This window comes from Emydura macquarii, unplaced genomic scaffold (genome assembly GCF_026122565.2).
Source record: "Emydura macquarii macquarii isolate MOO-44397 ecotype Brisbane River unplaced genomic scaffold, CSIRO-AGI_Emac_v2 contig_2369, whole genome shotgun sequence".
NCBI classification, from domain to species: domain Eukaryota; kingdom Metazoa; phylum Chordata; order Testudines; family Chelidae; genus Emydura; species Emydura macquarii.
In genome coordinates, this window is record NW_027132506.1 from 464,032 (window position 1) to 491,170 (window position 27,139).

General features: G+C 55.6%; 2 protein-coding genes across 2 annotated transcripts in view; one reads left to right on the forward strand and one right to left on the reverse strand.

Annotated features, from left to right (window-relative positions):
* Positions 1-8,281, forward strand: part of GRM2 (glutamate metabotropic receptor 2) — a 31,007-nt gene extending 22,726 nt beyond the window's left edge. Inside the window, exons 3-5 of the mRNA XM_067561165.1 lie at positions 295-1,358; positions 7,416-7,590; positions 8,208-8,281. Coding sequence (XP_067417266.1) covers positions 295-1,358; positions 7,416-7,590; positions 8,208-8,281 — 1,313 coding nt within the window. The remainder of the gene's footprint in view (positions 1-294; positions 1,359-7,415; positions 7,591-8,207) is intronic.
* Positions 8,282-15,044: 6,763 nt separating this feature from the next.
* RRP9 (ribosomal RNA processing 9, U3 small nucleolar RNA binding protein) lies at positions 15,045-26,929 on the reverse strand. Its single transcript, XM_067561166.1, is given in 16 exon segments — positions 15,045-15,226; positions 15,802-15,875; positions 16,156-16,235; positions 17,104-17,261; positions 17,348-17,410; positions 18,054-18,188; positions 18,778-18,878; positions 19,464-19,556; positions 20,282-20,406; positions 21,231-21,357; positions 21,590-21,631; positions 22,106-22,173; positions 25,459-25,577; positions 26,396-26,478; positions 26,844-26,879; positions 26,882-26,929. Coding segments are annotated over 16 exon segments (1,455 nt in total). The 3' UTR covers positions 15,045-15,123.
* Positions 26,930-27,139: the final 210 nt, after the last annotated feature.

Here is a 27,139-nt window from a genome sequence, read left to right on the forward strand (position 1 = left end):
GACTCAGGTTTGGAAGGTGTTAATTAGGCTGAGTCAACATGGCAATCGTGGGGTGTGATGGCAGCTCCTGTGCACAGACCTGAGCTAGCTTTGATCTAGCTCATTGGAGTATGGGGTGCAGTGAATCTGGATAACAGGCGCTAACCGCACGCCTTTAAAACCTAGTCTGGACAAGTCCCAGGAGGGACGCTGGAGGAAACATGTCATGTTCCAATCAGTTCACTATGAAACCCACTGGAAAAAAGTCCAGTTTCCCTGTACGCTGACCCTCTGCTTCTTTTCCTCCTCACACAGCTCCATTCAGGCCAGCAGACACCAAAGCCATCGTTCGATTTGACCGCTATGGTGATGGAATCGGTCGTTACAATATCTTCAACTACCACAGAATGGATGGGAGATATAGATACCAGAAGGTGGGCTACTGGGCAGAAGGGCTTATCCTGAACACCACCCTCATCCCCTGGGCGAAGACCGCCGTGCCCGTGTCCCAGTGCAGTGACCCCTGCAGGAAGAACGAAATGAAGAGCATGCAGCCGGGCGACATGTGCTGCTGGATATGTATCCCGTGCCAGCCTTACGAATACCTGCTGGATGAATTCACCTGCATGGACTGCGGTCTCGGGTACTGGCCCAACGATACCCTGAATGGCTGCTATGAGCTGCCCCAGGAGTACATCCGCTGGAAAGACGTCTGGGCCATTGGGCCAGTTACTATCTCTTGCTTGGGTTTCCTTTCCACCCTCTTTGTCTTTGGGGTCTTTGTTAAGAACAATAACAGTCCCATTGTGAAGGCGTCAGGCCGCGAACTCTGTTACATCCTTCTCACTGGGGTCCTGATGTGCTACAGCATGACCTTCATCTTCATTGCAAAGCCCTCCGTTGAGGTGTGCACCCTGCGGCGCTTGGGGCTGGGCACCTCCTTTGCGGTCTGCTACTCCGCCCTCTTGACCAAGACCAACCGGATTGCTCGGATCTTCAGCGGGGTGAAGGAAGGGGTCCAGCGCCCCCGCTTCATAAGCCCCACCTCACAGGTGGTCATCTGCATGGCCCTCATCTCCTGCCAGATGATCATCGTCGTCATCTGGCTCATGGTGGAGACCCCCGGTACGGGGAAGGAGACGGAGCCTGACAAAAGGTACATTGTCACCCTCAAGTGCAACAATCGGGACTCTAGCATGCTCATTTCACTGACCTACAATGTACTGTTGATCATCTTGTGTACAGTCTATGCCTTCAAGACCAGGAAATGCCCTGAAAACTTCAACGAGGCCAAGTTCATTGGATTCACAATGTACACCACCTGCATCATCTGGCTGGCCTTCCTGCCCATCTTCTATGTGACCTCCAGCGACTACCGTGTAAGTGATCCCTGCTGGAAGGCGCAATGGCTGAGAAGGGGGGGGAACGTGAGGCAGGTAGCCGGGCTATGGCACTGGATTCCAGGGTCCCGTTCCTTGTCCAGTGAAGCTGGAGGTAGAGGAATGAGAGTGGGTCCGGGGCACTAGAAGACCCGCCTGCAGGTGGGAAAGCCACCGGTGTGGATGAACTGAAGGGCCCTTGTCATGATTACATTAGATCTGAGGACACTCTGGATTGTGGTTAAATGCAGCACAGCTGGCAGCTAAGGGAAAGGAGAAGGGTGTGTGTATCTGGGGGAGGCAAATGGGAGAAGAAAGCTGGTAGATATATAATGCAGGCAACCAAGCTCTTTGCTATTCTGGTCCCTGTCTCCCTGCCAATACACCTCGATCCTGACCTGCTGCCCTTCTGCTACTGCAGCCCTGGGCCAGACCTTAACAGAAACGCTCTGTCGTACCAAATGGTGCAATGGTGCCTGGCTTTGTGAGGGCACAGAAAGCTTTAAGGGACCAGACTAAGACCAACGCACTGGTCCCCCCTTTATTCGTTCATCTAAATGCACATTAACCAGAGTCATCAAGCAAAGGGCCTGATTTCTCAGCAGGAATTGCGCACCAGAAACCTAGCGGCTGTAAAGCATGTCTGGGGAGGCTGTGGCACCAAGTGACACCCGGAGATCATGGGGCCCTGAATGTCCGAGAGACCCACAGAAACCCACATGTCATGGCCTCATTTCCCCTCCTTGGCAGCCCTGCAAATTCAAAGACTGAGCCAGTGGGGAAACGTGGTACTAGTCCCTCTCTTAGAATGGATTCTGGCTGGGAAGGGGGAAAGTGTCTAACCCCATTCACTGGGCTCCTTGCCGTAGGCTCTGTCCTACAGGAGCCAGAGGTCCCGGAAAATGCTGAGGAAATGTGTTAGCTCTCACATTCCTGTAGAGAACCAGCAGCCCCTAGTGGCAGCTGAGATGAACATTGGAGAGTTGTACAGTGCCTACTGGGGCCCGTCCACCAGCTGCATCGCTATTGCTCTTCCGTAGAAGGCAGCTTGAATGATGCACGTTGGAGAAACGCTTTATGATACAAAATTTTGGGTGGCAGCACAATCTCGTTTCAGCTCAAGAGGCAAGGGTTCAAGTGACCTGCGTCCTGACCGAATCATTTCTCCTGTCTGTAGAACAGGGATAACGCTCCTGACCTACCTGATGGGGTGTGAGGTAGGCACTGAAGCTTTTTCATAGCCAGCATAGCTAGCAGGGTCTATAGTGAACCCTTCCGTTATCAGACCCTGCCTTCAGCGGCTTGCAACTTCGGTAAACTGTAACTTGTCGGGGTGAAATGTCCCAGGGTGGGTGTCGGCCTCAGGCTGAATTTTTGGAAAGTTGCAGCGGAAGGTTGCACCCTGCAAAAGGTGCAGCTGTTCCCCAAAACAAGGTGAGGAAAGATGCGCTGGTTTTGCGCTTGTTTTAAAAAAAAACCCCACAACAAAACCACACCTCCGTTTCCTTCAGAAACGCTTTATAATACCTGCCGGGCAGCAGCACAGTCTAGTGTTCAGGGCGGGAGGCCGGGAGGCAGGGGTTCAGGGCCCAGAGAAAAGCCCAGAGGAAATGAACAAACCTGTCTTCAGAGCAGGGTTTGGAGAGCGAGCAGTAACGAAGGTCTGAGCCACACCTTGAATAACGCGCAGTATTACACGGAGCGCAGCGCCTCTGTGCTTTGAGGCAGGGACTGGAAATGGGGCAGGGAGGTCGTCTGCTGTCAGGAGTGTGCTTTCTGCCACCTCTGGGACTGTTGGCTCAAATTTGGCCCAGTTATGAGCCTGTGAAAATTTCAGTTTTCACGGGCTCGTTAGAGATTGTTAGAGTCCATCTGCACTGAGCAGAGCAGGAATTTCTTTGCAATCGCTCTCCCTACACCGGAGCTGCTGTAGGGTCAGGCGCAGAACTGAGAGCCGGGAGCCGTTCTCTCTCCTCTGCTCCCAGTGACCCTCTCCTTCCCTCCCCCTGGGCCCAGCAGTGAGGGGGGGAAACTCAGATCACCTTGAATGCAGCAGGGTGACGAACGGGGCCTGTGGGGAGAGGGGTTGGTGGGGGTTGGGGGCTGAGATGTGATGCTGAGGAGAGGTGAGGGGGACAGGGACGTGGAGCGGAGTGGGGGAAGCTGGGCCTGGGATGAAGAGTCAAGGGCGGGGCAGGAGGAAACTGAGGCTGGGACATGGCGCCGAGATAGAGACGGATACTCCATCAGCCCAAGAAGCCGAGGTCTGTGCAATGAATCTAAAGGTTCCAACCCTGCTGCTGATCCATGTGGGTGTCAATATGATTCCATTATGCGGGGTTATTTTTTTTTTTCAGTTGGCTTTCTAAGAAGCTAGGAAATTCCACACAAAAAGCGAAGTTAGAAGAATGTTAAGGTTGCAAAGTCAAGCACTCAGAAGTCAGGACATGCTAAAATTGCCTATGCAACCTTCATTCGGATCCCCTATGTGTATGAATCGTGATACGGACTTGAATGACAAGGTCACATGTTGGTTTTCCGCAGGTCCCCTTCCCCATTCAGTGCTCAGGGAGTGAGTCAGGGTTGCCTCTAGGACCCCTGCCTCCTTTGGTGCAGAAGTTGGAAGAAGGGTAGGGCATGAAACGGGACAGTAGGAAGAGAAAAGAAGGCCGCGTGGTTCAGGCAGATGAACGGTGCCATGGAGAATTGGATTCTCTCCCGGCCTCTGCCACATGAGTTCCTATGTGCTACTGGGCAAGTCACTCCAGCCAAGCTTTTCACCAGTGGTCACTCATTGTGTGTTTCTCGTATTCTGGGTGCCTGACTTGAGACCCTAGAGCCTGATTTTCAGCAGTGCTGAGCGCTCACAGCTGCAACTGAAGTCAACAGGAGCGCGGCTCCGAACAAATGAAATGCTAAGTTTTGCTGAAAAAATCCGGTCCTGGGCATCTCAGATTGGGCACCAAAAATTAGTAAGTACTTTTGACCTCAGTCTCGCTCTGGGTCTCAGTTCCCCAGCTGTAAAATGGGGATAATAATAACAGGCTCTCCTCTCAGAGGGGCGCTGAGAAGACAAATTCATTAATATTTGTGCATCACTCAGATAGTCTAGTGATGAGACTCATGGAAAAGCCCAGGAGGGAATGAACAATTCTGTCTTCAGAGCAGGATCTGGATAGCGAGCAGTAACCAAGGGTGGAGCCACACTTTGCATAATGAGGATAAAACAAAACATTGAATAAAGCACTCGTTAATTGAGCACCATCTGTCTGTGCCCTGAATAAGGAAAAAACAGTATGTGAGTATGTAATTAAAGACTATCAGAATGCATATGGGGGTTGAACCAAGGTTGCCCAGGCAACCTCAATTTTGGCATGGCCTACCTTTTGAGCGCTTGACTTTGCAGTTTTCCAGATGTGCTATAATGCTAATTTCAATGACATTTCAGGCAACGGTAAAAAAACCTCACTCTGCAGTAACTAGCCTTGAAGCTGGCACAGGCTTAGCACGCGTGCTGTAATGATGCAGAATAAAGGAGATGGGTTAAAGCCGGCGAGCAGCTGACAGGGGCTGCGGAAGATGTTCCTGAGTTGACTTAGGGACTGCTTCTGCTTGCCTTCGCCCTGGCATCTTTAGTGTGGGATCTCCCCAGAGCAGGGAGCGTCCTCCTCCAGCGTTTGAAAAGCCCCCAGCGGGCAGTACTCGAAAGGCTTGACTTGGATTGTAAGCGCTTTGGGGCAGGGACTGTCTTTTTTGTTGCATGTTTGGGGTCCTGGTCCACAGCTGCATTTCCTCAGCATAACCGCAATACGGATAACTAACAGTAATCATGTTACAGCGGTGTAACACTGCTGCCGGCGTCATTGGAGTAAATCCAGCTGTACACAAGTGAAATCAGGAAATCACAGGGGAAATCAGAATCATGCCCTTGAAATCCAATTTGCCATCCCTGGAAATCCTGGACTAAATTACACTGATTATTCACCAAGCTCCCTGGAATGGATTGACATTCCTGCTTCTGGAATAACCATTGATCTACAGCAGCCGTCCCCTCTCCCCAGTGTCTGGGGGTGACCCCAAGGGTCCTGCCCCGGCACTTCTCCCCCAGCGCATATACGATGAGTGTGGCGATTCTGGGCACCCTGTTGATTTCAGCAGAGTTACTCTGGGGTAGAAGCAGACCCACTGCTTTTAGGCGACGTTAGCCATGCATGATGTCAACTGGTGGGAAAAAGGAATGGTTTTCAGTCATGGCTATGCCATTCAATCCCCCCCGAAGACTCTTGGGGCTGGTTGTGTTGTAGTTTTGGCGCTCTAGTGCTATGGAGGGGCTCAGTTTTGCCCCTCCCTCCCCGAGCACTCACGGTGAGTGGTTCCCGCTCCGCTGGCTGCGCTGGGATAAGTCAATAGTCAATGCCAAGAAGCGTGGCAGAATCAGGCCCTTCGTGATTAGCACTAACAACATTGCTACAAACGTGTAAGGAGAAACCATGCAGCCCCGGCTTTCGGACCCTAACTTAACTCCCAGCTGGCCTGTAAGTTGGGTGTCTTGACTGTGGAAGGGTTTGTCTGATTTCTTGTCTGTGCTCTTAGAGGATCATGCAGGCGAAACTCCTGCTGAAAGCAGAAAGAAGCAAGGGGAATGCAGGTTGCATGAGGCACGTAAGCTTGGGCCTGCAATTTGGGTAATGGAGAGACGCTTGCTGTGCCGAAGCGCTGACGTGTGGGAGCAGGAAGGGAACTCTTCGGACTCGGAGCAGCGGCCGAGATTCAAAGGAGAATGCAGCAAGGGGTGCCGGCTTCGGACTGCCACGCTTTGAGAGCGTGAATCTGTTCTGCTGAACACTGGAGAGGAGGAGCCAGGGAGAGCCCCCGGTTTAGCGTGGAACAGTCACCCAGAGACTTCAGACTGGTGCGGAAACGGGTGCTCTGTGGAAACGAGTGGTGTGAAAGGCGGGGGGAGCGTGAGGGCTGCAGGTGGCAGAGTCCCGGCCTGCCCTCGGGCGTGTGACAAAGCCAGGCAACTGACTGGACAAAGCTACGTCCTCTGATGGGGAAAGACATCTGCAGACAGCGGCTGGCTCTGCCTCCACCCACTCCGAGCGCAGGTGCCGCAACCAAGAGAGGCTGGTGTCCAGAGGACAGGGTAACATGGAAAGGGAACCTGAGCTCCTTCCTTAGATAGATCTGCAAGATGTTGAGCTCTTTGAGCCATCCAGGCACTCCGCACATGCTTGACAACAGGAATGCCCTCACACCGTGGAAGTCAGTGCGGCTAGTCACGTGCTTACGGCCTTTCAAGGATCAACCGCTCTGCACGGCTTTAAGTCAGCACTAGGCAAAATGTGACCGATTCAGCCGAGCTCCACGTTAAGCGTTTGGGTGCTTTTGGAGCTGAAATTGGAGGTGAAACCAAGGGCACACGCAGGGGTGCGTGCGTGTGTGTGCATGAGGATGCAACACCCCCTGCTGCCCAATTCAACACATCGAAAGCAAAGGGGACGTGTGCATGAAACTTTGCAAGCCAAAACGGCTGAGTCCAGCTCCGCTGTACCATGGGCGTCTGTAAAGGGCTGGAGTTTGCATCTGTTAGGATGTAGATAAGGGGCCGTGCAGGGAAGTTTAGAGCCGGGTCTCAGCTAAGTCAAGAACTTCATTGAGATCAGGGGGCCAGGGATTTGGGGTTGTCCTCTTGTGGAGACGATAGCAGCTAAGCATAGAGACGGAGCTGGATCCAAATTCCTCCAGAGGTCAGTGTCGGGGGTTTGGTTCTGTCCCATTTCTGCGGTGATGGATATAAAATAGAAAGCGTTCCTGGTGGGTGGATGTCCCCTCCATGTCCGCGCTGGCTGCGCAGGCATTTGCAGGCTGTGTAGCCAGGGAAAGCTCCTTCGGGCAGGTCAGACGCCAGACATGGCCTTTCCTCAGTGGTGGGTTGGATCTGAGCACCACCGCCTGACGTGTCCTATGCCACTGGGTGGAGTAGGCGGCACGTGTGTGTGTTTTACTCTGTTTCCCTGCGAACCCGGGCTGATGTCTCCCCTCTGCTCCCCGCAGGTGCAAACCACCACCATGTGCATCTCTGTCAGCCTCAGCGGTACCGTGGTCCTGGGCTGCCTGTTCACCCCCAAACTGCACATCATCCTCTTCCAGCCCCAGAAAAACGTCGCCAGCCACCGCGTCGCCACCAACCGGTTCAGCGTGAGTGCAGCAGGCTCCAGCCACTCGCACGGTGAGTGGCTGATGGTCCATCCCCCTTCCCCCCCCAACCCGGCGCCACTCGCTGGCCCTTCCCGGGCACGGAGCTCAGCGCCTGACCTCCTGGGATGGGGCATGCGGCCAGCGCAGAGCCCTGTCGCTGAAGGCAGGCTGAATGCCGTGCGGGACGGGCGGCATGGCCCGCTGACCTTGCTCACCAGCTGCTTTTGAGAGCTTTGCAGTTAAATGTCAGTCAGTGGCTGGGAAAATTGAAAATGTTACAAGCTATTCAGTCCCGGCCCCCCCGGCCCCACTAATGGCGCTAGCCCTGAGCCCCTTCTCTCCCAGGAACGGCACAGGCTTTGCATGGCTGCTAAAACTGACATCCCCTGCGTGTTTGGGGACACGCGTGCCTCCGTGACGAGTAAGGTGGAGAGGGGATCTTTGTAGGGCAGGAGCGGAAGGCGGCTGGGATGCACCTCTAGTCGGTGGGCAGGGTGAGAGGGGGACATGCGGCTGCAGTGCCGGCTCGTGTGCAGTCTCCAGGCTGTGGGGAAGAGGGCGGCATGCACCAGGAGGCAATGATGGTGAGGCTACACCCCGGGCCCAGCTGCCGTTCCCTGATGCCTCTCTGTGTTCTTCCCCCGCCAGGGTCGGCCTCCCAGTCTGTCCCCACCGTGTGTAACGGCCGCGAGGTGGTGGACTCCACGACCTCGTCCTTATGAAGCGCCCCGTGGGTCCTGTGGGCGAGGGCGTGGTCCCCGGCGCAGCCCCCCTCACCACGAAGACAGGCCTTTTTCGTTCCTGCTGGGCCTTTTGTTTCCCAAAGCTGCGCTCCCAGCTCGCTCGCAGGGGATGGCGTACCCCGAGGAGGGGAGCTATTGTGTGACTTCCTGCTGCCCTGCCCCCCCAGCCCCAGCCCCAGCTCAGAGAGGCACAGAGCTGCTGGGGCGCAGAGGAGCCATGCCCTCTCTCTGCGGAGCCAGCGCCGAGCCAGATGGATTCCCTGGCAGATCCACCCCGTATTACCTCTTGCGACCAGATTACCAGAAAGAGCAAAGCAGCTGTAGCTGTCTGCCTCTGCCTGCCCTGAAATAGGGTCAGGGGAATGTCCCCAGATCCCTACAGGCTGCTCCAGTCTCCCCCCTTTCCCCCTCCAAAAGGAAGAGGGCGCCTCCCCGCCCTTTGGAAGAGCAAATACCAAGGGGTCCACGGTGCTATGGCTGGAAGAGAACAGACAGGCCCTTCTCCACGACAGGCAACACTGGGAAGGAGTTCAGATTGAACTGACCGTGGGACTTGGCGCCGCTGCTGATTTTGCCAGGAGATTCCTGGCTGGAACGGGAACCCCCCGCCCTGAGCGGAGAGAGAGAGACTCTTTGAAATGGACAAACGTCAGCGATTTCTGAGCCGCACGAGAACCTGGTCCATACACACGACCAGCCTCCTGCCCCATTACCAGGGGCTGACTCTGCTAGAGGGGTTGCAGTGTGGGCGGGCGGCGGTGGAGATTGGTTTAGCCAGGGCGGTGTGGGAAAGGCACGCTGGCTAGCCAGGGTGCAGGAAGAAGGTGAGGGGCTTGCCGTGATCCAGGACAAGATTTGGCATAGCAGGGCTGCCCTGTCAGCACCTGCCGTGGGTAGCAAGGGACTGAACCAAATCCTGCAAGCGGAGAAATGCTGACAAACGGGAACAGGAGAGGCCTGAAAATACGGGGCCAGCCAGACGCCGAGAGCGAGCGAGGATCCGGCAGCAGCCTGCAGCCCGGGGGACAGACGTCAATGGGAGGGGTCTGTCCTGCCGTGAGAGACTGGACCTGGAGGGTGAGAGCCCCACAACACAGAGAACAGGGAAGAACCAACCCCCCAACACGTGCTTCAGGCCAGCTGCTGGTGGGGGGCAAGGAGAAGTGTGCCCAGCCCGCTGCTTGTGGGCAGTGGCAGGGCCGGGGAGGGGCTGGTCGCCTTCCATGGAGTGCCAGGGTGCCTCAGACCTCTCCCGTTCCTGACCCTCCAGGAGCAGCCTGCACATAACATCACCCAGCAACGGAAGCCGCCCGCGTGCTGCCGCAGAAGCAAAAGCAGCAATGAACCGGCCTGCTCTGTGCCAAGCCGCTTCCCTACTCCTCTGCCGTTTTCTTGGCACCTTTCTCCACGGACGGAGAGCAGGTGGGTGTAGACGGTACTGCTCTTGGCCAGAGCGGGTCGGAGCTCTTCCAACGTCGTCGTTTTGGTCCCAAAACTGCCTGTTTTCTGAGTGCTGAATAAATCAGCCTGACAGACATTTTTAAAAATTACGCTTCCCTCCCCGCACCCCCTTCAAAATATCAGGTCTCAATATCCTTGTTTTTGCTGGAGGACAGCTAGTGACAGCGCAAGAGGGGAAAGGATATTTAGTGAGGCTCTTTGAAACTTTGATAAATTTATTATAAGGCCCTACTTAATTCTAACACCTGACAGACACTTGGGAGAAAAGCACTCTTTGTGAAAGGCTCAACAGTTGAGGGCTGAGAAAGCTGCCATTCAGGGTTTCCAGTCCTCCAAGGAGTTCTCCAACAAAAACAGGAACATCCAAATTATTATTAATCCTGATTATTCAGCATTAATATCTTGCTTGCACCTGTTGGACGACAGGATACTGGGCTAGATGGACCATTGGTCTGACCCAGTATGGCCATTCTTATGTAGCTATTCCTGAGATTTATAAGTGGAAAAAAACAAGCAGGGACACTTTTTTGGGGGTGCAGGGGGGGGCTGGAACAATTCCTTCCAGGTCGTCTTTATAGAGCATAAAGAATCAGACCAAAAAAAAAAAAACAAAAAAACCCTCCCAATTTTAATCTTTAAAGGCATACACTAAAGTAAATTTCACACTGACTTCTATTACCCATTATGGTTAAAAGTGACTCCTAGGATCAGGGTAAAGAATCAAACAGCGGTATCTCTTTTTCAGTATTTTCCTTTGTACATTCCACACCACTCTGTGGAGTGTTCTCATCCCTCCCCGTTCCCCCCATACAATTATTTTCCTGTCGTTTGGGGGTGGGGGCTTTCTCAAGCCCCAGGGAGAGAGATTTAAAAAGAAAGGCACATAGGATTTATCAAGTCCCACAAAGTTTGTGGAGGGCCCTAGGTAAATTACTTGTAACTCATGTATTTTGTTAATTGATTAGATTTCAAGTTGCTGGGCTCCCTGGCGTGATGCTGCGGCGTGGCTAGCTGAAAGAGGAAAGGCAAAGCAGCACGCAGAGGGCAGTGACAGCGTGCACTTATTGCCACAACAACTGGGACCCTGAATTCGAATTTGTTAGTGGTTAATTTAATAGCGACGCAGCTCCTGCCTTTCAAGTGCATTCAGCTGCTGAGCTGCTCTTCCTGTCTCAAGTGACATCATTAGCCAAGACTTCCTGTTAACAACTATCACTACAAAGGCCCCAGGGGGCTGGCTAGTGCTAAAGATACCGCACCAGTGTTTTTCAGCTGACGGCTGGAAAAATCAGTGTTTACCATAGAACCATAGAAGTATGTAAACCAGGTGAGTTGCTAGTTATTATTTAAGCAACAATGCTGCTGATCTCTCTTAAGAGTTTTTGTGTGGGTTGCAGCTCTTTTCCCAGTAGCCCCATGATGTCGGTGCTAAGCGCTAGAATTCCAGTGTGCGTCTCTGTGCCTAGCCCTCAGCGTGACACCGGTGCCAACGTCACGTTCCCTCTGCCTATGCCCCCTTCCCACCCGATTGCCCACTGCTCCAGCAGGATGCCTGGTACCGGCTCTTCCTGATTCCCCCCGTGTCCTGCTGGAAGTGCACTAGCCATCGACCCTAAAATCAGCATCCCACCTCCAGTCACTACTCTCCTCCCTTCACACAGCTGTGCAGTGCTGTCCATTCCCACTGTCCCCGGGTCCCCTGGCACTCAAAGCAAGCGAGATCCTGAGAACCAAATGAGAGGCTGGGCTGGGCAATATAACTGTAGCTCGTGGTGTTTTTTTAATTTTTATAAACTATTTATTGGAAGGAGCCTTTTGTTGGAGAGAAAAATATAATAATTAGCCATCTGCTAAAGAAACCGTGCATTTATTCGACCCTTGACTAGGATTATCAATGTGATACATGTATTTCAAGCCAAGCAAGTTTTTAAGAGTAGATCTTTTTGTGAACAAGTTTGTGATTTCTTTGTAATTTATGTAAATAAAGTGCTTTTTTTTTTTGGTAACTGTCGGCTGTTGGTGCAATGGGGGCCTCTCACTGGCATGGCTGTAGAAAGCAATCGAGCGGGGTGTCTGTGTCATCTTGAGCAGAACTGCATGGCTACAGGGACTGGGGATGGGGTGGCGGGGGGGAGGTGTGATCCAGGTGATGTGGGGGTTCAGTGCCCCAGGATGTGTGTGTGACTGTTGGTGAGTCATGTCATTACTTTGTGCCTGAGTTCCTCCTCTGCCATGGGGGGATCCTACCTCCTTTTTCTGCCCTGTGTGTGTGTGTGTGTGAACTCTTCAGTGCATGGCTCGCCCCTAGGGCTCCAATTCCTGCTGCCACCTCTCTGGGTTGCCCTAATATAAACGATAATGAAAAGTGTTGCAGCAGCAGGGCACCAGTTCAGCTCAGTCCTCTCGGCCCAGAGGAGCTAGAAGGGGACAGGCCATGGGAGCTGGGCAGGAAGCTCAGGGCCTTCCCTTTAAAAATGAAGGCAGCACCTGGCTTTTTTCCTTGGGCCGAGAAAACAAATCCGTTGCTAAAACAGAAAAGCCAAGGTGGTCGGCCCCCTGAACAGATCTTTGGCCAGGGCCATGGGATACCTGGGTTCTAGTCCCAGCTCTGGCCCTGGCCTGCTGGGTGGACTTGGGCCGCCGTTTCCCCTGCTGTGCAATGGAGAATACAGACTAGTTGGCCCTTCAAGGGGGCAGGAGAACCTCCCTCCAAAGCCAGCCCCACAAAAGGAGGGAGGGCGTTCCCTGAGTGGGGGGAAGGCAGGCTCAAGGGGGCTCTGGCGCTGGAGCTAGGACCTGGAAAGAGGGTGAGGTCCAGGGCGCAAGTGGTGGGGAGCTGCTGCTCCAGCAGAGGGGCGAGGAGCTGGCAGACATCTGTGCACCAGAGGTAAGGCTGTATTTACTACAGACTACTGGCAAACAGAACCAGGGCCTGCCTGTAGGAAGGGGCCCCGGGAAGCAGTGGCCCTGGGCTGGAGTTGCTAGGCCAGCCCCAAAGAGGAGGTGTAAGTATCCCAGCCCAAGGCCTGCTGGGCCCTGAGGGGCAGGAGGCTTGTATGGCTGGATGCTGGGACTGTGAGTGTACTCTGTCACCCTGGCCCGGCTCTGGAGCATAGGGGGTGGGGGTGGAGGTGGAGGGCAGCCCTGTGCCAAAAATCAGGCCCTCCCAAGACCAAAATGGTGATCCACAGGGGCAAGGACCCCTCTGCTAGCCTGGCCTGCCACCAGGAGGCATGACAGTGCTGATGGCTACTGCTTACCCTGGCTCTCTGCTTACCCCTTCCAGCCTCCCAGCCAGAGCCCTTGTCTCCCCGTGGATGATAGAACGCTCATTCAAGGCAGCTTTCAGCTCCCAGTTTGCGGCCCCCAGCAGGGAGAGGCCCCCAGCCAGCGCTGCCCTAGCAGCAGGGACTTTCTTGCCAGGTGGGGCAGGGAGAGGCCAGCACTACACACGTGAGGTGGGGGAAGGGGAGGTGGTGGAAGCTACCTGCAGTTCACCTGCCAGCAGCGGGGGCCTGGCTCACGGCTGCAGAGGGGCTCACAGCACTGCTGCAAATGCTGCAGCTCAGAGCTCAAGGAAATCACTGCACTTCCTCCCCCCTTCGTCTTCCCTTCTGCAAACGGCTGCTAAGAGCGACTCGTGGCCCCAGGCTGCAAGGATGGAGGCCACTCAGCTATTGCCCACACCCCTTTGGTCCCAGCCCGTTGGAGCTCCACTGCATCCCCCATCCAGCTGCCTGCTGAGCCACCGCAGCCAGCTACCGCCCAGGAGCTTTCCTTACTGCCCTGCTGGGCAAGGCGCAGCACTGGCTCCAAGCCGAGCAGCAGCCGGGGCTGCGAGTCGCAGAGGGAGGCACAGGGGGCCAGGACTCACTCCCTTAGCAAGCTGAATTTGCACTTCACCGCCCTGTGCACGGAGTGGCGCAGCTTTCTACAAACCCCTCCCGGGTAAGGCAGGCTGCAGGGGCTAAGGCACGTAAGAGCTCTTTAAAAGCCAGGATTTTACTCTTAACACTTGGCCTTTATCCCCCAGCTGGTGGGAGGCTGGCCCAGGTACAGTGCCATTGCAGGCAGAGCCAATGGGGCTGGGCAGATAAATGAGTGACAGGGCCTGGGGAGCTGATGCAAGGGAAGGGAGAACTTTTGCAATGAAAGGAAGAAGAAAACAAAAACAAAAACACACACACCCCCAGCAGAGACATCAGCTCTCAGCTAATGAGACTAGCGGCAGAAAGCCCCTGCAAGAGCAGCACCGCAGGCAGTTGCCTGCATGACAAGGACCAGCCCTGTTTAGAACAGGACCCTTTCTTTAAACAAAAGCCAGCCACCTCGTGTGACAGCTGTGCTTAATCTTCACTTCAGGAGATGGGTTTTAATGTTCCTGCTTTTCTGGTTTAGCACCAAGAACAGCCGAACGCCCCCTGCAAGCTCCGGTTTGTTCAAATGCAGAGATGCTCTTCTGGGAGACAGAGCCCAGGTGGAAACAGAAACGACAGACTCAATTCAGTCTCCCAGGCTGCAGCTGTGGTAACGAGGCATTTTGGAATGCAGCTAAGTTCAAAGACAACAGGAGTGACATTTGCACTTGACTCCCAAATCTCCCGGCTGGAGTTCTGCATCTTCAGCCCAACCCTCTGCTGGGCAGAGACTGAGGGAGAGGGAAAAAACCCAAAACCCACCCAGCTGATCAGCTCGAGCTAGGGCCCATGCAGCCATGGCACACTACATTTCTGTAGTAGGTGCATGAGATCTGTCTCCTCCTCTGAGCACAGGCAGAGGATCTCGCTATGTGACAACTCGCCCTGCCCCCGAACTGAGGTCTGGATCGCTGCTGGGGAAGGAACTCTGCCATGGACCGCTGCAGGCAGAGACAGACAGTGCTGCTCCTCTCAAGATGCCCTGGACGGTGGCGGAGCGGCTCTGGTCTGTTTCTGGGAAGGGAGGGAGTCGGACAGGGACTGCCACGGTTCAGCCTGCATGTCCGTCTGTCCCTGAAAAGACCAGCTCTCAGCCGCTCACAGCAAGTTCTGCAGCTGAACTTTTTGGGGGTAGGAGTGTCATGAAGATCCTCCCCCGCCCCACACGGCGCTGGCTGCAGAGGGAGGGGATCTGGTGCTTTTTGTTTCGGATGCTGCCTCTCCCTTTCCTCTCGGGCCCCCAGCCTGCAGCTGGCCCCAGAGGGGAGATTCTTGCCTCCAGTTTCACTCGTGATGAAGCAGCCGAGCCCTGCCCAGCCTGCCCGGGGGACGCAGCCCCGCCTGGCTGACACAGACAGGAGGGATTTACAAAGAGGATCTGGCTTTAATGCAAAGTTTAACTCAAGAGTCTCACAGCGAGCAGCGCCACGACCAGCTGCAGGGCTAGGAGCCGTCCGCAGTCTGTGCGCTGCCAGCTGCCTTCCTCTTCAGCGGGATGATGCAGATGCTGTTCTTGGCTTCTTTGATTCTCCACCAGCGGCCCAACCTGAACACAAGAGAGAAGCGGAGTTCGAACGAGCCGCCTGCTACCGAGACTAGCTTCCTCCTCAGAGGGTGCGGGGCCTGGGCCTTGCGCTCCACGCTGCTCGAACACCTCCCAGGGGCTCTTGCTTTGCAGAGATCCCGCCTCTCAGCACCCAAGAGGCGCCACCCTCCAGTCGGGGAAGGCTTGCGGCTCCATCTCCCCCAGGAGGAAGCAGGTCATTGGCAAGGCTAGACTAGCCCCCCTTCCCTGGAACAATGGTCGGTGGAGTTTCGTACCAGTGCCAGCCAGGCTTCCAGGAGGGGCAGGGCCATATCTACCCTCCCTCCCACACACCCCACTGCACCCTGAAAGCTGCCCCTGTCCCAGGATTTAGCAGACCCTTCATCCCAGCTAAGGCAGAGTAACGCCAATTGAGGCGGATGTTTTCTGCAAGAGCCAGCTCCTGCAGCCTGCAGAGGGAATGCGCCAAGGGCTGAAAGCGGAGGACGCTCTGGGATTAGAGGTTGGGGTCTTAGGCCAGGACCCCTGGAGACCCCGTGCCAGAATTCGCCTACAGCTGGCCGGGAGGCCGGTACCTGTGTTCCTGCCCGAGGCCCGCAACCAGGAAATCCCCAGCGTGTGAGAACTTCAAGCTGTTGACAAAGCCGATCTGAGAGAGAGAAAGAGAGAGGGGTGTGTGAGGCCAGCACTGCAGGCTGGAGAGCTTTTCATCTGCCGGGACGCTGGAGTGCAGGGCTCCCAGTAGGGTAATGCCACGTGAATCAGGCCAAGAAGGGATTTCATCTCTCAGCAATTCCCTGCCTTCGAACACCTTCCCCACCCCAGGAAAATCGGCCTCCATCTCTACTGCCCTCTGCCCCACACATTTCCTTCTCCTGGCCCAGCCCTGAGGATTCGCTCCCACGCGCCTCGCCCGTGCCCTTCCTTACCAGGGGAATGTCAAAGAGCCGCTCCAGCCTGCGGAATCCCTCGCCGCACTTCCACAGCCTCACGCTGGCGCCGTGCGAGCCTGGGATCAGAGCGGCAGGTCAGGGCCTCTGGTGGCTGGGCCCCGTGCCCACACCCTGGCCCTGCCACACCAGTGCCCACATCGCTCAGCTCCCCCTCCCTGTCGCCCCAACACAGCGAGGGGCGCGAAGCTGCTGGGTGGGCCACGGGAGCAGCAAGCTGAAGCAGACTCAGGCGCAGCAAGCTGGCCTGTTCAGGGGGAGGTGGCGGCGGATGTCCCTCGCTCCGGGGCAGCGCGCCAGGAACGGAGGTGAGGAAAGCGTGGCGGCGAGCTGGTGCCAGCGACGCACAGGGCAGAGCGGTCCCCAAGCCGCGGCTCTACGGAGAGGCCCAGCCAACGTCCGCAGAACCCCAGGCACGGTGACTCTGGCTCAGAGCTTGCCACTCGCTTATTGTGCGTGGCGTGGATCCAAGTTCAAACCAAGCCCTGCCTGGCCTGCCCAGAGCTTTGCCCTCTCCCTCCCAGCAGGGCCTTCCCTCCTCGGCAGCCCGTGCCTACGCCCGGATGGGCAGCGCTGCTCGAGGTGCCAGGGTAGGGGTTCCAGGAGTGGCAGGGCCTGGCCTAGCGTAGGGCTGGCTGCAGGTGAATTCCCCAGGGGCTCCCAGGAGAAGGGGGAAGTTAGGAGCCCAAGGAGTTGCCAGTCTAGGGCGCTTCCCGTCCGAGCCCCTCAGAGCACTTCAAAACTAGGCCCGCCCGCGAGACAGGCATTGGCCCAGCTGTACAGAACTGGAGCCCACGCTGCAGGGGGGGTGAGCGCTCTGCCCCGAGCCGGGGAGGAGGCCAAAGTCGCCCAGCTGCCGTGGGCCAGACACAGGCAGCATCCCCCCCCACTCCCGTCCCAAAGCGGCAGCAAAAGCGAGGGTCTCACAGCGCGAGGCACCTGTGGCTACAACGTCACTGTTCAGCAGGGCGGCCACCGCGGAGATCCAGTACGGCTGCTCCAGGCCCTGGGCTCCGTGAGTGCTGTGCGCCTGCCGCACCGTCGCCAGCGGCTTCTTTTTCGAAAGCCCCCAAAGGGCGACTGACCTGTCAGGAGATGCAGAGCGAATGAGGCCACATGCCAGAGCCCTGGCCGGCAGCGCCCCCAGCCCCTCTCCAGCGGCGTTACTCACCCGTCATCCGCGCCAGACACCATGTGCTCCTCGTTGATCAGCTGGACGCAGTCGATGGAACCCCTACGACGGGCAGAGGGAAGGAGAACGATTGGCGGCTGTGGGCCCCCCCGAAAATTACCGATCCCCAGAGGCAAGGGTAGCCCCACAACCCGCTTGTTCTGAGCGGAGGGCAGACTGGGCTCAAGAGAGACCAGGCTGGTGGCTTCAGAACAGGCCTCCCTGGCTGTGACAGGCTGGCAGAGCTTTCTCTAGGAGGGCAGATTTCCCCCTTCCTCTGCCTGCCCACTGGGATTGGGCACTACCGCATGTGCGTGAACACCATGGACGAGTCCCCCAGCTGGCCTAGTGCCACGCCACACCACGGACACGGGAACGTGGCTGAGCCAGCTTCCCGGCCGCTGCAGGGAGGAGCAGTCCCATGCACCCTGCAGTTCTGCGGATGGTCGACAGCCAGCCTCCACCACCCATCGCTCCTGCCCATGCGAGGCAAAGTGGCACGGGCCACCCCCAGCTCAACAGGGGTGGCCAATCCTCAGGCACAAGCCGAGAGGCATCTGATGCTGGGCTGCAGAGCTGAGGGGGACCAGTCCAGGGCTCACGGCTCTGTTGCTGGCAGAGCTTCCAGGGAAGGCGAGGTGGGTTAAACAGCGCAGACATCATGCAGCCCTCACCACCCTCTGCACGGGCAGCGTCCCAGACCTACTGGTGCCCATAGAACACAAGCTGGGACTCCTCGGGGATCTTCCAGACCCGGACGGTGCCGTCTCGCCCGCCTGACGTGACGCAGCACTCCCGACTCAGGCTGTCCAGCCCCGTGATTGCATCCTGGTGCCCGAACCTGGAGCAGAGGGCAGAGGGTGAGGCTGGTCTCGGGGTGCTCTAATCACCCCCACGTGGCTGAGAAGAGCATTTCAGCCAGCCAGGGAGCCCAGCCTGGCACCTTCTACCTCCCTTCTCTGCATTCCCCGCCGCAAGGGTCGCCATCTCCCAGCATGGCTCCCCCATGGATGGCTTGTGGCTACAGCCCCCAGGCCTCCCTGCTCACAGAATACTTTGCCTCTCGCCAGACGCAGCTGCTGCCCGACGTGGGGAGTCCTTTTCAGGCAGCCCTGCTCGGCGAGGCTGACTCGCCCCCTCAGGAGCGGATTTCTGAGCTGCGGCCGCAACACGGCGACAGGTGCAGCGGAAGAGCCTGGCCACGGGTGCGACTCGCAGGGCATGGCAGCCTCGAGCAGCGACCACGGGATGGCTTGGGGGCCAAGTGCATCGCTGGGCCAAGTCTGCTGGTGCCCCCTGCCCGGATATCGCAGTCCTTCATCTCCAGGGTCACCCCAAAAGCCACAGAACAAACCTCCCAGCTCAGCCTCCCATGCACCCCCACAACTTCCTGCCCCCCTTCCCCCCCCGACGTAGAACTTGGTCCTCACAGTGTTTCCACGTAGGCGTTCTCGGCCACGTTCCAGACTTTGATGGAGCGATCGTGCGAGGCACTGTACAGCTGGTGCGTGCCCTTCTGGAACGACAGGCCCTGCGTGGCATGGGGAGAGACGGGGGCTAGCAGGAGGAAGTGACTGCCAGGAAGAGGGGCTAGAGGGAAGGTGCGTATTCACTACGGCACCCCAGAACGCAGACCCAATGGCCAGACAGCTCCACAAGCGTGGGCTGGCTGATCTGTCCAGGGCAATGAGGATGCAGACAAAGCATGGAGGGAGAGCACGCTCAGGGACCAGGCTGGGCTCCTGAGAGGCGGATGTCTGGTTCAACACAGTGCTAAATGCTATGAAGCCTGGGAGGAGAAGGGGAGTGTGTACCCGTGGGCATGAAATACACAAGAGTCACTTTAAAAGGTAATGCCCATCCAGGACTGTATTCTCTGCGGTGACAGCCCTAGAGAAAGGCTGCTTCCTGGGAAGCAGCCAATTGCCCACCCCTCCAGAGCTCAGCACTTCATTAGAGGAAAGGCACTCGGTGAATGGGGGAGGCTTCCCCCAGAGAAAGGGCTCCCTGACTTTTAGGCATATGATTTGCAAGTCCGCATGGAAGGTTTGGGCGCTCAAAGCTGCCTACCTAGGTCTTTCCCCTCCCCCAGACCCTATGCCCTCCAGCCACTCACCGACACAGCGTCTCGATGGCCGGTGAATTTATGTAAGTGCTTGCAGGTTGCAGCCTCCCAGATCATGATGAGTTTGTTCCGGTCTCCTGTGGCCTGGCAGGGAGACAGAGGACACGCTCACCAGCAACCCTAACCGGCCTTCCTGCGTCTGCATCATCACAGCCTGCTGTGTGGCTGTACCATTACGTTCTGCTTGTTGGCTTCAGATGCGCACAGGGAGACTCGGGGGAGAGCCAGCCAGCAGGAGAGGTCTCATCCAGATGGGAGGTGGGATTCCCCCACCAGCCAGCCCTTGGTCTTGTTCCCAGCTCAGCGTCTTCCCCTGGAGAGTGTGTAGAGCAAACATCCTCCCAGCATGGTCCCACCAGCACCCCAACGAGCAACGGAGACGCAGGCTGGTGAGATCCAGCCGTGCAGCCAGGATACGGTGCGTGCCAATGGTGACTGAGCAGCCATCAGCATTTCACCACCAGGGCAGTGAGGGGAAGAGCTGGACCCTGCTCCCCTAACGCGGTCTCAATGTACAAGCTGCGTAACTGCACGCTCACAGCTGATGCGCCGTTGGCAGTCCCTGTATGAGCTCCGGTAGGCAGAGCTGGGCACTGCCTCCTACCAGAGCCGTCCCCCGGCTCCTAGGGGCAGAGCGGACAGAAGGGCTGGGGATCAAATGGCGTCCAGCATTTGCAAGGAAGCAGAAGACAGACAGCAAGGACCAAGAACTCAGCAACAGGAGAAGAGCCACACATCACTGCGTAACTAGAGAACCAGGACAAGCCAGCCAGCAGGGAGAGGGCCGGGCCCCAGCCGATCCTCCTTACCAGGTATTTGCCATCGGACGAGATAGCCATGGAGAGCACATGCGCCGTGTGGCCAACATGCTGGTCCTTGGTCCCCTTCTTCCCTCCAGGTATCACGTGCAGCTTCTTTCCGCTCTCCACATCCCCTGCAGCAGATTGCATCAATCACTGCCCGCCTGAGTCTGCCAGGCTAAGCCCCGGACTTGCTAAAACAGATTAGCAGGGCTGCCTGGGCCAGCATATCCCTTGGCTTGCCTGTGTATCCCGGACAGACCTCTCCACCCTCGTTCCATTAACTGGTATCTCCTGCCCCATTACCAAGGAGTCCCCACTAGCCACATCTGTTCAGAGCAAGGTGCAGTTACGAGGACCACAACTACCACAGCACGGGAGAGTTCCCGCACCAGCCCCAAAGCAAGCTTAGAGAGCAGAGCGAATGCTCGACTGAACAGTGCCTTCTACCCCTCGTGAATGCTGAAGATACAGACCCATTTCTTCATGTTGGACCCCCAAGATCTAAGCACCCATGGCTCCCCCCAGGACACAAAAAAGTCAGTGGGAGCTGGGTGCGCATGGCACCTCTGGAAAACTGGGGTTCAGGTGTTTCCAAGTAGAGCACTCAAGAACAGAGACACCCCACGTTAGTGGACACTTGGGAAGACTTAGGTCCTCCCTGCCCGGTCAATGTTGCTCCAGCATTAAAATCTAGTGTGTAACAAAGCAAGAGATTTCCCTTCAAAGGCGGAGGCCATGAGCAAAGCTAGAAACGGGCAAGCGAGGACAGCCTGCACTGCACAGCTGTAAGGTGAACATGGCACGTGCCGGGCGATGGGCCACAGCCAGGTTATGGGCGTGGATGCTCTTCACGAGGGTCTTTGGAAACACTGGGAAAAACTTCGCCACCGCCCCAGCTGGAGCCCGCAAGCCACTGGACTAAGGGAGGCGGTCAAGGCAAGATAGCAAAACTCACATTTGATGATGGAGCAGTCTTTGGCAGCTGAGAAGATGCACTTGTCATCTGGAGAGATGACCAGGCAGGTGATGGGCAGCTGGTGACCTCTCAGTACTCGGATGGCTGCCGCATCTGGAGGCTGCAACTGTTCACACACAGCGCCCCATTAACAAAGCGCTCAGGGCACCGCAGAACTCGCATGACAGACGGGAGATTGAGCCAGTCCGGAATTGACTCACATGGCACGAGACAAGTGAGCAGTTTTGCCACCCCACCCCACGCCTCCAAGGGAGAACGGGGTGCCAGAGACCTCTCCCTGCCCTGGCCCCTCACCAATTCTGAAGCAGAGCTGCTCACGGGAAGCGTTGCGAACTTACATCTTTGGCGATCAGTCGCTGCAGTTTTCCCTTCTGTTCGAGCTGTTGAAAGAGAACGAGGCAGTTAGACAGGAGCAGAAGAGCCCTAGGCAGTTCGCTCCTGCACGCTGGAGGGCTATTCTGCCCTTATAAAAATGGAGCAAGGACAATTTAGATATCGAGGTTGTTAAGTTGCAAACTCAACTGCTTGACCACACTTTGGTTCGGTACAAAATCTATTAAAGACCCAATAACCAGTGTCAGCCTGGCTTGTTGCTAAAAGCCAATAAAAAGCATAGCACAGGAAGAATATCGTATTGACTGTCTCTGGGAGGTGCTCGTGCAGTATCGTTAAATTCACCTTACACAGACAATGTGCTCTCTCAGTTACACCCTTAAAGCTATCTTTTTATAACCTGCCTGTTTACATGTACCTCACCTGAAACTGGATTTACCCAGCTTTCTACAGTGGCTTTTTTGGTACCATGCTGTATCCCCTGCATCCACTAGCTCTGCTCCCCCAAGTGGCTTACTCACCACATCTTCCTTCAGTCGGCCAGCAACCAAGTCCTTTTCCAAGGCCTCCTCTTCAGCCTTTTCCTCCTCTGTCCAAGAGACAAGCACAGAGACGGCACATTAGCAGTAAAGCTTGCGGGCCGGCCTTCACAGCAAGAAGGCAGGTGATGGATGTTCCTGCATTAGCAGAGCCTCATCTAAGAGAGAAGCGAGCAGCGGACAGCCCTCCAAGAACCACACACCAACAGCACTTTCAGCCATGCAAGTAGGCGGAGAGCTGTTCCCAGTTACTGCCTGGTCAGCCCTCCACCCTTCATTAGGCACACTTCGCTCAAGACTTGGGTCCAAGAACACCAGGCCAATTCTCACGGACAGCGGCGTCCTGGCCAAGAGCAGACCACACACCTCCCATATCACCAAGGGGAAGCTTAACTTTCTAGATCTTGCACTGCTGCCTTCGGGCGGCACTCATCCCCATGCTAGCAGCAGTGCCGGAGCATTCTTCAGGGCTTCCTCCGGCTGCACAAAGCTTTTTAAAATCTCCTTTTCTGGAGACAGTTTTTAAACCAGCTGGAGAGATGGTGCTGCATTTGTGATGAACACGCCTGAAGCTTCCTCACTAGGTTGTTCCAGTCTAGAGAGGTTCTTTGGCCACGCTCATGAGCGTCCACGCTTAGTCTGTGCAGCCTTTAGGGCTTGCACAGAAATCTTGAGGAAACACTATGTGCGTGCTGTCCTGTGCTATGGAGTATTAAAGCTGCTACTGTGACTCCAAAAAGGTGTCTAGGGATGTTTCCTATTTTGGTTTAGTTCCCTGATGCTTTAGAGGGGTGATTTTGTCAGCTCAACAGGGAATGGAGCCAAAGCTCCGTGTGAATGCAGCTGAAAACTAGGACTGCATCACGTCCATGGCCCCCGTATCGGCCTCATGTTAACAAGTGGAGACATGGATGCACGGAGAAGGGAGGGCCTTGCCCAACAACTCACTGTAAGTTGGTAGCAGATCCAAGGTCAGAATCCAGGCCTCTTGCTCGAACGGCCGCACTCCCTCTGAAGCATTCCACAGAGCGAGAGACAGCCGTAACACTGCCCTCTTGTTATATTAGTCACAGTGAGACTTGTTCTCCCAGCAGTTTGAGTACAAGTCGTCTAGGTTCACCCTTAAACTGCTACAAAGTCTTTTACGGCCCTTACACGGAAAGGATAAAGGGACGGGGGTAGACAAATTCGGCCTGGAGATACGGTGTACCTGTTTCACAGGGAGGGTAACTAACCACTGAACAATTCAAATGGGAATTCTTTCAGGGAAGGTCTCTGGCCTGTGTTATACTGAAGGTCAGACTACATGAACACAGTGGCCCCTTTCTGACCTTGGAATAGCACCAGAGTCTCACTAGCAGACGTTACGAGTCTTTTAAACCTGGCATATGCCTAGTTTAGCTAATTTAACGTCAGCCTCGAGATGCTTCCCCAATGAGATTTTGAAGGATGACAAGATCTTGGATGCAGACTGATGATTTGGAGTTGCTCTGCAAGTTTACAATTACTGTACATTGGCCTGGTTATTGGGGCATTTACTGTATGACTATCTGGAAAAACAAGCAGCAAGGAAGAAGAGCCAAGCCACCCTTTCCACAAACACTTGAGAGTTGTTGAGGGCAATGCAAGGTCTTCCTGCTTTGATTCTGGCTCGGTCTCTTGCTGAGCTTACAGGACTGTTGATGACCAGATGGGGCAGAGCTCAGGAACGCAGAATAAAAGAGCTCCAAGAGGATTAAAAAAGAATCTCTCTCAAGGGAGGGGGAACCAGGCCTGCCTAGGCTACCAGCAGGGGACTGCAAGTCTTTAGATGGGGCAGATGTGCCTAGACTGTGCTGTTCCAGAACCCCTCTCTCCAAAGTCTTGTTCCTATCACAGAAGAGCCATGTTGGCTGTAAGAGGCTGTTCTGGCACCATATACACTTGTGAAGGTCAGTGTGGCAGGGAAAGGCCAATTAACGCACCTGGCAGGTGGATCAGGCTTAATTAAAGATGAAGCCCAGCTGGGGAAGCCACCAGTGGTGCTGTAAAAGAGGAAGTGCAGTGCAGTGCAGTGCAGCAGGGGGAGAAAGTTTGCAATCACTCTATGGGACTAGAGTAGGGCAAAGAGGAGAGAAATCTGGCAGGAGCCCCAGGAAAGAGGTATTCTGAAGTTTCCACTCTGGGAGAGGAACCCCAGAGGAGCTTATGCCCTGAAACTATTCAGGGTACGGGGGGGAGGGAGAAAGGGACCCTTAAAGCAGTCCAGGGAGAAGAGAGACTCTAAGAAAGAAGCCCTGAAGGTCAGTGGTCTGGGAGGAGCCAGGCCCTCAGCAAGAAAGTCTTAGGAGGCAGCATCCTGTAAGAGAGGAAAGGCTCTGCACAGCCCGGGGGAGGGGGAGGCAAAGAGTCAGCAGAGAATTGAACTTGGGAAGTGGACAAGTTTCTATTCCTTTGACTTGTGAGCTGGGACACAGTTACCCCTGACCGCATGGGACTAAAGTGTGACCTGGCCCAAGAGCTGTGTAACATACCAGACCAGTGCAGGGCTGGAAAAGCTGTCAGCAAGGGGTGCTAGATGAGAAAAACTGATGCCATACACCCATCCATGAGGGGAACTCCAGTGGTAAGTCCACCCTCCTACATTGCCACTGATCGGACTCCTAAAGGGAAGAACCACAGGTGCCGAACTCAGTCACACCTGCAGGTAACCAGGCTTGATTCACAGGATAGGATAACCCAGTCTAAGAGCTGCAGAATCCTGCCCCAGGCTAGGCAAGGCCTGACACCTTCGTTGATGCACTCAGAGCCCAGCAGCTAGCTCGGCAACTGCAACAGACTGTATCTGAGGAAGATCGGATTTTACATAGCAGATGACGACAGACAATAGGCTCCAGGACACACATCACAAAAAGCATTTTTTAGCATTTTCAAAGTTATGTGGAACACAGATAACACATTAATTGTTACATGTCGAGACAAACTGTTGATTTAGATTTGTGTGGTGAATGGGAGACCTATGGCAAATTGCTACATTTAAGAAAGCAAACAAACAGGAAACTGTGCCACACACTGCATTTTAAAGCACGTTTGTCACTTTAAATTTTATACTTCTCTCTATGCTAGTGAATGCATTACACTATTTAGCTTGTCCCCAAGGAGTTTACAGACTGCATCTTCTTTGGGATCAGTGCTGTAATGAAGTCTCTACAGGACTACTTTTGCTTGATGAAATTGACTATTAAGCACAGAAGTCTGAGTAGTAGGAAGAGAGCCACTTTTCTGTGTGCAAATCAGTAAGAAAAAAGCCACCTGATGGCGAGGCTTGAGGTGCACCCAGCCTTCCAGATCCTCACCTTGCTGCTGAAGTTGCTCCAGGTAAAGTTTGGCTAACCTCAGCTTCTTCTCCTGTGCGGTCTCCTCAATCTCCTCTTCTGCCTCATTGCCCTTCTTCCGCTTCCTACCTAATGTGGGGCTACAGGGGAAGAGAGAGAGGATGTGTAGGCCTAAGAGGGGTTTCTTCCTCCAACCATAACACGTTTTCACTTCATAGACTATTTATAGTCTAGTATACAGTCACGAAAATCTGCTTTTGGCCTGACGTCTGCATACAGAGGGCCATTCAAGCACAGAGCAGTTTAAGCCCATAAACAGCTCCCACTCCATTTTTTTTTAGAGGTGTATAAAACTTGCCGTTTTTCACAATTAACTAAGAAAGGACATTGTTTAAGGGAGGGGGGAGCATTAGACCCCTCATTTCTGAGACCGTGTTCCCCAGCACTTTGAGAGGGACTGTGAAAGTCTGGCTGGGAACAAAGTGCTGCATGCAACCTTAACTAGGGAGAGTTTGTCTCCTGAACACCCTCGTTCTGCAAGATGCCATCCAAATAAACAGGATGGAACTACCTGCATTCAACCACAGAGCCAGAGTCTATTCTAGGGAGATACTCATACCAGGCTCATCACTAGAGCATCCGCATGCTTCCCAGTTGAGCATTAAGCAATTCAGTCATTTTCTTGACTGGCTACTGTAACATCTTGACACCTTGGTTCTCTCCTCCCCTCCCAAAGGGAGAAGTGCACACAGTGGAGTGGTCTGTGTTTTGGGGTTTTTTTAATACACCCTGTGGTGATGGGCCTTAATTCCTGGGAGTTCCTCCCACAGGCTGGCCTTCACCGCTGTAGCAGCTGGGCACTGCGGAGGGGTGCAGGTGCTGGGGCTCTCTCCTGGGCTCTGCTCCGCAGGGTGGCTATAGGAGGCGGGGGGGGGACGACGGGACGCTAGTGTATTACCTCTCTGCATCCGAGTCGCTGGAGATCTCCTCATTCAGCTTGGAGCCAGCTCGCTGCCAGGGTTGCTCCTCTGTCTCAGGGAGCTGAAGAACAAACCCTCTTTGAGCACATCCCGATTCCCAGCCACAGCACCGAGGCCGGGAAGGTGGCCCTGGGAACACCAGCCCCCCAGTTATGAGAGGGGAGAGAAGGGGTGCCGGCAGGCCGGCAAAGCCCAGCCCTTGCAGCCACCCGATGATCCCACCCCGTCCTGCCACGTCCAGCCCAGAGGGAAAGGGACAGACGACTACAGCCCCCATCCCCATATCCCCCTACACACACCCCCTATCCCCCTACACACACCCCCTATATCCCCCCTATCCCCCTCCAGCCTCTCCGCTCCCTGCCCCCGGCCCGAGCCGCCCCCCAGCTCCATCCCCCCAACGGGCGCCCTCAGCCCCGCCCCCACCTTGCGTCGCCTGCGCCCCCCGGCTCCCCCCGCCGCGCCGCGGCCGCTCGCTGCTGCTGTTTCTTCTTGGCCCCCGACGCCGCCATGCTGCTGCCTCCGGCTCGACCGAGTGTGGCTGGGCAGCCGCTCACGCAGCGCCAGGGGCACATGGCGCTCCGGCCCCGCCCCGCCGCCCTCCCATTGGGCAGAGACACCCGGCCCCTCCCTCAGATCGCTCTCCATTGGTTGGAATTACTCTCAGGTCCGCCCCCTTTCGGGACCACCCTCACTTCCAGGGCCACGCCCCTTCCCATCCG